At 34.1% G+C, this 12,596-nt stretch overlaps 1 protein-coding gene across 3 annotated transcripts in view; it reads right to left on the bottom strand.

Annotated features, from left to right (window-relative positions):
• Window positions 1-11,137, bottom strand: part of erbb3a (erb-b2 receptor tyrosine kinase 3a) — a 65,992-nt gene extending 54,855 nt beyond the window's left edge. For all 3 annotated transcript variants that reach the window (XM_073952696.1, XM_005165701.5, XM_005165702.5), the window contains exon 1: window positions 10,651-11,137. Coding sequence is in view for 2 of the 3 variants with exons in the window: in XM_005165701.5 (XP_005165758.1) it covers window positions 10,651-10,753 (103 nt within the window). In the remaining variant the exon portion in view is untranslated. The remainder of the gene's footprint in view (window positions 1-10,650) is intronic.
• Window positions 11,138-12,596: the final 1,459 nt, after the last annotated feature.

Here is a 12,596-nt window from a genome sequence, read left to right as displayed (position 1 = left end):
AGATTGTTTGAACCTCCAGTTTTGAGACAATGTTTTATCATTATTTTTGGTTTTAATAACATTATTCACAAACATTTTAATAACGTTTTAGTCTCAAAATATATCAATATTGTCAAAACGTTATTTTAAACATTATTAGAATGCTCCATTCACATTCACATTATATTAATGTTCTGAGAACGTTTCCATAATGTTCTCCATAAGTTATAAAAACGTTTTGTGGAAGATTGTTTAAACATCCACTTATTAGATGATGTGTTCACATTATTTTTGGTTATAAAAAGAACATAATGCTTTCATAACATTTCAGTCTCATTTCATGAGTGATGTTCTCAGAACGTTATTTAAAATATTATATTATTAGATTGTTAGAACGTCCAGTTTTTAGACAATGTTTTAACATTATTTTTGGTTATAATAACGTTATTCAAAACATTTTATTTACATTTCAGTATGAAACTATATTGTTCTCAGAACATTTTTAAAACATTCAAGAACATTCAAATCATATTAATGTTCTAAGAATGTTTCCCAAATGTTCTTCATAAGATGTAAACACGTTTTTAAAGGAAGATTGTTGGAACATATCCCAATATATAAATACACATTACATTGGTTATAATGTTGTTACTCAAATGTTTAAATAACATTTCAGTCTCATGTTAGTTATTGTTCTCAGAACATTATAAGAATATTCCAATCACATTATATTCATGTTTTAAGAACGTTTCCCTAATGTTGTTGGTAACTTATAAATATTTTTTTGAGGAACATTCATAGAATGTCGGTTTTTAGCTGATTTATTAATGTTATTGTTTGGTTATTATAAACATTGTTTAAATGTTTTTGAATGTTCCAGTCTTGATATATTAATATTCTAAGAATGATGACGAATTATGTATCTAAATTATGATTAATCTAAACAATTCAATGAAAGACCTGATTAAAATGACTCATTTTCCTTGACTCTCAGGAATGCATGAATCAAGGTTGGAAATGACAACGTTTTCATTAAATAACTAAATAAATGATCTTAATTTGAATTAATGGTTGGATAAGTCTATTTTGGAGTACAGAACATTGATCTGAAAGAACTGTGAGAGTTTAAATCATTTGACATTACCTTCAAATACTGAGTTATTATTTTTCAAAAATAAAAACTTTAATGAAACATTTTAATTAATACTACAAATTTGATCAGGTTAACTTTAAAAGTAATGTTTGTATGTTATAAAATATTATTATAAAATACTAATTGAAACATTTTTGTGGAATTATTCTTAGACTGTCAGTTTTTAAATGATATCTTAATGTTATTGGTTATAATAATGGTGTTTAAATGTTTTGGAATGTTCCAGTCTTAATAAATTAATATTCTAAGAATAACTTTATCATTACCCAAAAACTTTATTTATGCTAACATCTACACAGCTTTTAAGAAACGATATGCAATATTCTGAGAGCATTATGGGCAACGGTTGGTACCATTCAAGAGCACTGATCATCTTAAAAGCATGTTTTTAGTGTTGTATATGAGTCTCATTGTCTCTGCATCTCTCATAAACACAGGTGTTCCTGACACTTCTTTTCACAGTCCTGTTCTTTGTTTTCATAAATGCGCCTCAGCAGCTCTTGTGACATGACTGACAATGACAATCTGTCACCATGAAAACTATTCGGCACACAGTACATTCTGTACACCAGAATACCTCAGCGTGTTCAACATTACTCCTCTAGCAAGGTAAATACACTGTGGTGTTCAATATGACATTGACAAACCTAACACTGAGTTTTCCAAGTGAGGATGAAATTATTGACATACAGTAGTAAAAATATTTTAAAATTAAAACATTTAAAGTGACAATTTGGGCGACACGGTGGCTCAGTGGTTAGCACTGTCACCTCACGACAAGAAGGTCACTAGTTCGAGTCCCAGCAGGGTCAGTTGGCATTTGTGTGTAGAGTTTGCATGTTCTTCCCGTGTTGGTGTTGGTGCGTTCCTCCGGGTGTTCCAGTTTCCTTCACACTCCAAAGACATGCGCTACAGGTGAATTGAATAAACTAAATTGGCCGTAGTGTACGAGTGTGAACGTGAGAGTGTATGGATGTTTCCCAGTACTGGGTTGCAGCGGGAAGGGCATCCTCTGTGTAAAACATATGCTTGATAAGTTGGTAGTTCATTCCGCTGTAGTGATGGATAAAGGGAATAAGCCGAAGGAAAATGAATGAATGAATGAATGAATGAGGTGAAATTTTATGCAATTCTGACTGATACAAATAACTAGATTTTTAGAAGCTGATAACTAAAATATAGGCACAAAAATGTACATACAACTTAAGTGGACAACTTAAAACCTAACTACAGAAAATAAAGAAACCGCAAGGACACATCTACAGTACATCTTTTTTCCCCCAAAATCACCTGTATAAAACCCTCATAATAATACCAAAAACATAAAAAATGTGCATTGCTCTGAACAATGTGATGTAAATGATATTATATCGAATCGCGATGCAATTAAGGTCAATAACAATGATAAGTTCTGGACTTTTATACTCTATAACAGTGGTTCTCAAAGATTTTTCATCAAGTACCACCTCAGAAAAAAGTTGTCTTTGCAAGTACCATCATAATGAGCAGTATTGAAATATAGTAGCGTATTTGGTCCAGTAAAGCAGCTAAAACTCTGTACAGTTCAAAAACGAGGCATATAAGCTCCTAATATTAAGAAGATTTAAATTATAATGTGCTTTTAAAAGTTAAAAATGGTACGTTACAGTTCCTAAAAAGTAAAAAAACGAGTTTATCAGCACCTGGAAATGTTGCCTGGACCTCACAAATATAGACTTTATGTCATCATATTCATACATAAATCATTTTTGATCATTTATTTAAATATATGTAGCATGTCCATATGACATATTCGATTCATCCGCGTACCACTAGAAGAAAGCCCTTGTACCACTAGTGGTACACGTACCACATTTTGAGAACCACTCCTCTATAATGATCTAAGCGCCAATCACATAGTAGAAATGTGCAACAATGGGAATCTAAAAGTGTATTAATATTAGAGATGTACCGGATTTTTGGCCACCGAAAATGTATCGGCCAAAAACTATGTTATGCCATTTAATGGACACTGTAATTTTTGTGGCTTCAGTCATTGTTGGGTGTCTTTTTTAAATCTAGAATCAACAACTTATATCGAAATATACAGTTGAATTCAGAATTATTAGCCCACCTTTGAATTTCTTTTTTAAAATATTTTCCAAATGATGTTTAACAGAGCAAGGAAATTTTCACAGTATGTCTGATAATATTTTTTCTTCTGGAGAAAGTCTTATGTGTTTTATTTTGGCTATAATAAAAGCAGTTTTTAATTTTTCCAAAAACATTTTAAGATCAAAATTATTAGCCCCTTTAAGCTATATTTTTTCCGATAGTCTACAGAACAAACCATCAGTATACAATGACTAATTACTCTAACCTGCCTAGGTAACCTAAATAACCTAGTGAAGCCTTTAAATGTCACTTTAGTCTGTATAGAAGTGTCTTGAAAAATATCTAGTCAAATATTATTTACTCTCATTATGGCAAAGATAAAATAAATCAGTTATTAGAGATATTAAAAACTATTACGTTTAGAATTGTGGTGAAAAAAACCTACTCTCCATTAAACAGAATTGGGGAAAAAAATAAACAGAGGGGCTAATAATTCTGACTTCAACTGTATAAATTTATCATTCAATATGGAAAATAATAAAGAGATTGCATTTGTGCCATCTTCCCCAGCCCTAATCTGATGAAAGTCTGATCCTCTAGTAGAGTCAGCAAGTGTATTATGGCCATTTTGTTTTCTTTTACCATTTACAAAGTCCGCAAAATGCATTGTGTTCATATTTTCAAGGTTGTCGAGTGTGTTTCAGCTTTTATTCTTGCTTATGTCAAACCACAATTACTCCAAAACGAAAGAGTTTCTTTTTAACAGAAAATCAAAGCTGAAGTTGTTATTCGCTGATAATTGTCCTCCATTTAGCTACTGAGTCATCAGAACGAGAACGCTTTCACTGTGATTCATAACAAGGAACAAATTATGAATCTAAATTATGATTAATCTAAACAATTAAATAAAACATCTGATTAAAATGACTCATTTTCCTTCACTCTCAGGAATGCATGGACCAAAGAGGTTGGAAATGGCAAAATTTTCACTAAATAACTAAATAAATGTAAATCTAATAAATCTTCATTTGAATTCTTGGGTAGATAAGTTGTATTTTGGAGTACAGAGTAAGGATCTGAAAGAACTGTGAGATTTTAAATCACTTGACAATAAATAATGGTTGGCTCCTGAATGGCTGATACATTAGCATCTCTAAGATAAACTTTTTATTCATTGTCAAAACCTTTAATGAAACACTTAAAATGACACAAAATTATATCTCTTAAAATAATGTTTGTATGTAATAAAATATTAACTTAAAGACTCACACTATACCTATTTTGGACTGTCTCCACCTCCTGAATCATATAGGCTTCAATTATCCTGAAATAATTAAGTCTCATTCATTCATTCATTCTTTTTCCTAGGGCTTATTTATCAGGGGTCTCCACAGCGGAATGAACCGCCAACTTATCCAGCATATGTTTTACACAGCAAACACTCATTCACACACATACAGTACGGACAATTTAGTTTATTTAATTCACCTATAGCACATGTCTTTGGACTGTAGGGGAAACATCTATTCTTTTATTATTTGTCACCTCAGTATAAAAAATACATTTTGAGTCTCTACATTCTGTTCAACTCTGTTACAATGGTAATAAAATGTTATTTTAAAGCATTGATAGAATAGTGTGACGTCACTTCATCAGGCGGGAGTTTTGGAAGGCATTTTTGTTCTTCTCTCGTTATTCTGTACAGAGTGTTTAGGATAGACCAATAGTACACTGTAAAAAATGATAGGAAAAAAGTCATGACAACAAATGTTTTTATGTCACTTTAACCTGTTTTATTAAGTTGAATGTTTTTAAGTTAGACAAAGCTTAACTTTTTTGAGTCTGTTTAATTAAATTAAGTTGATATGACTAAAAAATGTAATTAAATTTAACAAAGAAATTAAGCTGCAATATTTTTTTACAGTGTAGGTTCATTATTTGTCAACTATTGTTATTGCGATATTTTGGTGAATTCCTCATCCACTTTTTAAAAACAATAATATTAGGAAAATACATCAAATGCAGTCATTTTACTCATGCCATGTGTCTGGTTTGAGGTTAGCATCTTGAGCTAAACTAATAAAATAATGTTTGCCCTTTGTTTAAACTAAATACATAAAATTTTAAAAATGTTTTTTTTTCTGACAGCTTAATTGTTTTATGTTTAATTCACTTAAATCTGTAAAAACTAATAAGCTGACGTAATTCTATGAAGTGTCCAACACAAATCTTTTTTTTTTGTGTGTGCAGGAACCCAGCATTTTTGACAGTGTAAAGCCCAAAATGGTGGAAAATGTCAACTCTGTGGTGGTTTAAAAAGTTTCACAATAAGTTAAACAACAATTAGCAACAGAATCAAATGTTCTCAATCACAAATATAAGCATATTCCAATAATTACATTATTTAGTTTGACGTAAATTTTACATTCTTATATGTAATAATTCCACTATAAGAAAAAAAAATTGAAAATGCTTGAAATGTACCGGCAATTCTGGAACGAGTCATATGCAAAACAAGAAATCTGAGATCAATTATGTGCCTTTATGATATTTACTGCACATCTATTCTGCACATTTACTGGTCATTTAAATGCTATTGTTAGTTTGTAGGAGATGCTGATTCAGGGGGTTGCAGTCAAATCGAATGGTCTGCAAGATGACGTTTGCTCCAGTAGTTTGACCTGTTCGCAGTGATATCATCTGAACTACACACACCTGTTGTTGTTGTTCATGCCATTGTGCCCCACCCTTCTTAGTCAACATTACTGCTGAGGGCAAAGATCAAGCAGTGCATCAAATCACGTCGCTCTAGTCTCTATCTGTGCGAGTGTGTGTGCGTGTGTGTGTGTGCAAGCTAAACCTGATGTGTTTTGGTCTGTATTTCAAGGCTTTTGCTTCTTAATTAAACTACGTATTTAAAACAAGTTGAAACAACACAATTATTTACGTTTTTTTGGGGACAAAAGCTAATTGTTTTATGTTCAATCCACTTAAATTTGTAAAACCGATTAAGTTAATATAATCGGTTTGTGTTGGGACAACATGAAGGAATTGTGTGGAACCCAGTATTTTTATTTACATCGCATTTGAATAAATTAACTTAATAATTTGTACAACTTTAAGTGGATTGAACATAAACCAATTAAGTTGGCTCAAAGAAATCTTATGAAGTGTGCTGTTTCAACTTATTTTAAGTATTTAATTTAAACAAGCAGCAAAAGTTATTTTTTGAATGTATATTCATTAATAGATATTTTATTTTTGGTGATCTCCGGCATTAAATATTTGGCTGTATGTATTGTTAAATAAGCTGTAGTTGTTTGTGCATATACAGTTCCTTAATTTGATTGTTTATGTTTTAATGCAGGAATTATCTACTTTAATTATTGCTGAATTATTTATCATCATATCACTATACTTAAGAGTGATATGCTCTTATTGAAAAGAAAAAAAACACTTTGGGCTTTGGGAGCTACAGTATCATACAGCCGGCACATTAAGGCACAAGACGTGTTTGGCGAGATTTGTTGCTATTTTCAGACCAGCGCAACAGTAATATTTCACTTTTTGCGTCACGTTGTATAAATAGCAAATCCATTTGTGTGACTTTGCGGACTCCGGTCTAGAAAAGAGGTGTGTAAAGGCGCATGGTTGTTGCGTTGTAATTTGAGGAACTGAAATAGACTGCGCCATTGACCAACTAAAAGCCAGTCTAACGCTAACTAATGCGTTAATTATGCGCTCATGCAGGTCCAAAACACATACACGTTGCTTAATACACATAGGATATACAGCAATACACAAATATCTTTACATATGAAGAAAAATGAAGGATTAAAATGTTACAAAAATTATTAATTTCTACATAAATATAAAAACCACTGCCACTAATGAGGCACTGTAACCACTAATTATTTATTATATGCATATTTATAATTGATTTAATAAAAACTAGTTTAGATTTGTCCACCTCTTGGGTTTTGAACCATATGGAGCACAGAACTTGTGTTTGATATAATTCAGTTTTTTGGGCACACTTCGTTATTATTGTTCATTTATTCGTTTGCTGGAAATTAGAACTAAATTTAGAAATAGTTTTAAAACAAATATTTGTGCCTCACAAATTAAATTATATAAGTAGGCTAATGGATGTCTTTGGTGGACTGTGTACAACACCATTTCATTATCCACAAAAGTAAAGGAGTAAAGAGTAAAAGTAAAGTAAAGAGAATGTGAAGGCCGATTGGAGGAGGCTCATTCTTGATCCTCACGCTGCAGATGATCTGTTTAACTGCTTTCTCACTAGCAAAGTGCTCAGTTTTTCCTCAAGTCCATGTAATTCCATGTAAATAGCAAATGCACCATGCCACAAAAACAACTGACTCTTAAAAGGAATGGGAGATGAGACTCTGATTGGTCAAATGCACCTTATACTGAAAACACAGCCATAACTCATTAAGAGAATAAGCACAACCCTGTTAGACCATGAACCAGAGCGCAGAGTGTATTTTTCCGTCCTTAAAATAGCAAAAGTGGATTAGAACATGCTCTTGCACCATGCGCTTCAGACTTTACGCCTTTATCATTAAAATAGAGCCCTTTGAGTTTAAACCAAAATAAACCTCTATCAAAATGAATTATTAAAATGTTATACCTTTTCTAATGGTATTAATATATACCATTTAGGTACTAATTTGTAGATTGAATAAAACAAATAGCACACTATAGTAGTACAAAAGGTGCTAAAGTGTACAGTTTAAAAGGTTATACTGCCTCAGTGACAACTTTTGTACCCTTTCTTTACACAAGGAACTGTAAAACAAAGGCATCACAAGTTCAAACTCCTCTGATTGTATCCTTGCAGAAAACAGCCGTTGAGTCAGGGAACTGGTTTAACAAAGTCTACAGGTTGAGTCACTTGTTATTTGAACCGAGCAGTGATTTAGTACAGGAAACAAACCTCTGCTTTTACACTCACAATCAAAGATAAACAAAAACATCTCCATCACTTGGACACAACAGTGTTGAATTTCTGTAGACATTGCTGACAGTGTTCTGAGATCAAAGCAGCAAAATAAAGCAATGTGTAAGCATATTGATCTGAAAACACATATGTTTTGAAATGTATGTAAATTAGATTACAATTATATGAAAAGTTATATGAGATTATCTTCTAAAATGAGCATTTTTCTCTGGCTCCTATGTTTATGTTCAGCTATTTAAGATTTATGGGTTTGATTTAGGGCTGCACAATATATCGTTTAAGCATTGATATCGCATTGTGTGCATACGCAATAATCACATTATAAGATCTGCATTGTTGAGTTGGGATTATATAGTTTAGGATTATGAATATTGTATTGGGATTATATAGTCATACAGTTCAAAATGCATTTGTTGAGTTACAGCAGAGTTTAACCATAATGAAGCAAAAGTCGATCATTTGAAGAGTTCAGAATGCAAAAACTGAAATTTCCATCCAAAGTGAACATTTTTCTCAGCCTCCTTTGTTTATGTTTAGATAATTTACTTTCAAAGCCATGAAAAAAAACTTATTCTTTGCCATAAAGTGATATTAATGAACATACACACAGAAGCCTGATAAAAATACTCATTTTAGAGAAAAATTTCAGAAAGCATTTAGAGGTTTTTGCATCTAAGCTCTTCATTTGCACATTTTGAGTACTTAAAAGATTTTAAAGCATTCAGACACAAGCAATTTGACCATTTGTAGCTTTCATAGAGAATACATTTATTGAACTATTTAAACAGTAAAATCTTTGCAGTGTTATTTTATAGTAGATTTTTCTCATTTCTGTAACTGAATGTGATTGGACTACCATGAAAACCAAAAAAAGCACTGCTTATTTCACTTTTATGTTTGCTCTACTGTATTTAGCTGTATTGTAATTTGTTTATTACATTCCGTGCACGATTTTTACATCTACTAAATCATGCCAATGAATAGAAAGTTAAATAATTGTTTACAAATATTCCTATTTACGTCATCTGTTGAAATTAAATTTATTTTGCAATGTATAGCCGCAGAAATACAAAATATCACATGTCAGATTTTTCCAATATTGCACAGCTCTAGTTCGATTAGGTTCTTTGGCTATATGAATAGGTTTCATTTTATTGCCTTTAAAGTGAAATAACTGAACATAAACTTAGCCCAGCAGGCACACAATGACGTTAATATTAGATTAGATTTAGGCCGTTGAACAGTGAAGTTGGCCTGATGTCGGGTTCTGATGTCAACTCGACTTTCATTTCCAAACAAAATGCAAAGTCCCCATGTTGTTGGGGTGCAACGTCAATCTGACGTCATGTTGATGTCCTGTGCCTGCTGGGAGGAATCTTGGAAAAATGCTCATTTTAGAAGAAAAATTTAAATGCTTCTGCATCTGAACTCTTCTTATGCACTTTTTTATATGCATATTTAATTGGATTATTAATATTACGTACATATTTGCAATTTTGCATGGAATAAATGCAATATAAACTGTTATTAAAGCGGTATATATATAGATAGTCATGCGTCACTCTTAAAATACAGATTCTTGAACATGTATGGAACGTGTTCTACAAGATGTTCCTCACAAGATTCTTCATATTATAAAACGTTCTTTTTTAAACGACAATGTTGTTTTTGGAACCCACAATGGATATGACATCACCAACTGTGAGAATAGCGTAAGCATTCTAATTTAAAAATGTTTATTCCGTTGCTGTTAGGTATAAACATTGAGGTAAAGTTGGTTTTATATTCACACATTCATTCAGTAACTTGTGACACGCTCCCTATGTTTACCATGGTACTTTGAATATTCGGTCTGAAATCACATGTAAGTATGACAACATTCATTAATTTTCCTTCGGCTCAGTCTCTCATTTATCAGGGGGTCGCCACAGTAAAATGAACCGGCCAAAAAAACATTAGCACTATTTAATTTACTGTGAACAATGTTGAACTTCGTTTTTGGCTGCTAATATAATCTTCCTATCATTAATTTTCCTTGGGCTTATTCCCTTTATTCATCAGAAGTCGCCACAGCGGAATGACCCGCAAACTTATCCACCATGTTTTACACAGCGGATGCCCTTCCAGCTGCAACCCAGTACTAGGAAACACCCATACACCCTCATTCACACACATAGTTTATTCATATTGTTTGGACTGCGGGGGGCACCGGAGCACCCGGAGTTAACCCACGCAAACCCAGGGAGAACTTGCAAACTCCACACAGAAATGCCAACTAGCCACCCGGGACTCGAGCGACCTACTCGAGCGACAGCTTTGCAAATACTACTTTTATGAGAATATCATATTAAGGAGAAAGTCTGAATGTGTGAATGTAAAACTAACTTTTACCTCAGTGGCACAAACAGGTGCGTCGTGAGTGACAGTGAAGCAGGTTTACCTTCAGGTTTCCCTTCCTGCGTCTGAGCGCGCGCAGGTGAACGGAGCGCTAGGCACATCGCGATCATCTGGAGCATAGCTGATTTCATCTTCATAATTTTCATCAGGATATTATAGATGTGAAGTCAATCCGTCAGGCTCAGGTGCCAGTTAAATATCCATGGCGAAAGGATCGCTGAAGAGATGATGCTCCCTTCGCTTGGGCTTGTCTGACAGAAATCCTTATACGTTTGTTCGCTTGTTGTTTTCTTTCCTATTTGCTCCCCAAAATGTTTCAAATATGAAATGTTATATAGATAAAGCAATAATATAAATGAAGTAGTCCATTTCGATGTGTTTATAGCCTGGCTCGACTATAAAATCCGTCAGTCGCTACACGTCAGCTCATAAACAAACATAATATAACACAAAACAAGTCTGAAAGGCATCGAAATACACACGAGGCTAAGGATGTTTGTGAAAGTGTAAAGCCTGTCGCGCGCAGGAATGTTGTCTCGATGTTTGTTACCTGTTTACGAGGACAGGTGAGAGCGATACTCCGCGCTGCTGATTGGCTAAATCACGCGTGACGTCGTCTGTTTGATTCCAAAGCCAGTGCAGTGATTTATTTCCAACATGTAAACAAGTCATAATAATGAACTCCTGACAGCTCGACAGCAGGCACAGCTGCTGAAGAAGACTGAGGTGAATTTCTCTATCTATCTCTCTGAGCAAACACGCAATTGCACACATCCGGGCTCGGCTGTATTGATAATAATGTGATTTTGGAGTGAGGGGTTTCATTGTGCACAAGTCAAGGCTGCCATTGTGCGCCAGTATCTTCCACTAGTTTATCACTGTTTCTTTGATGGCTCTGGACTCACAGGCTCATAAAGGCCACTTTGTTGTCCCTCAGTTCAGATGGCCACAGAACAGCACCGTGTTTGAGTTCAGCACATCACTCACACACACGCAACGAATGATTTAAATAAGATAGATTTAATGTACATTTTGAAGTGTATTCGCTGTAAATCCTGACTAAATATATATTAAAGGCAAATTGTGATTCATTTTCTTTTTGGCTTAGTCCCTTTGTTAATCTGGGGTCGCCACAGTGGAATAAACCGGCAACATGTTTTACACAGCAGATGCCCTTCCAGCTGCAACCCATCTCTGGGAAACATCCATACACACTCATTCACACTCATACACTACGGAAAATTTAGCCTACCCAATTCACCTGTACCGCATGTCTTTAGACTGTGGGGGAAACCAGAGCACCCTGAGGAAACCAACGCAAACGCAGGGAGAACATACAAACTCCACACAGAAATGCCAACTGACCCAGTTGAGACAAGAACCAGCGACCTTCTTGCTGTGAGGCGACAGCACTACCTACTGCGCCACCCAAATTGTGAAGTATTAGCTTCAATTTGGGGAATAAACAAACAAATATGTTTATAAATAAACATATGGGTGGCTAAGTGGTTGTCGCCTCACAGCAAGAAGGTCACTGGTTTGAGTCCCAGCTGGTTCAGTTGGCATTTCTGTGTGGAGTTTGCATGTTCATCAAAGGTCGGCGTGGGTTTCCCCTACAAGTCCAAAGACATGCGCCATAGGTGAATTAGGTAAGCTAAAATTGACTGTAGTGTATGAGAGTGTATGAGTGTGTATGGATGTTTTCCAGCACTGGGTTACAGCTGGAAGGGCATTCGCTGTTCAAAACATATGCTGGATAAGTTGGCAGTTCATTCCACTGTGGCGACCCCAGATTAATAAAGGGACTAAGCCGAAAAGAATGTCAATGAGTTGATATTACACCTTTTATTTTTAGTTTTATTGATCAACACAGTTCCTAAAGCACATGCCTGGGCTAAATGCTTTACATACATTCATTCAGTTTCCTTCGGTTTAATCCCTTATTTATCAGGGGTAGCCACAGCGGAATGAACCACCAACTATTCTAGC

This window comes from Danio rerio, chromosome 6, assembly GCF_049306965.1.
Source record: "Danio rerio strain Tuebingen ecotype United States chromosome 6, GRCz12tu, whole genome shotgun sequence".
NCBI classification, from domain to species: Eukaryota; Metazoa; Chordata; class Actinopteri; order Cypriniformes; family Danionidae; genus Danio; species Danio rerio.
This window is presented reverse-complemented; position numbering and strand designations above follow the sequence as displayed.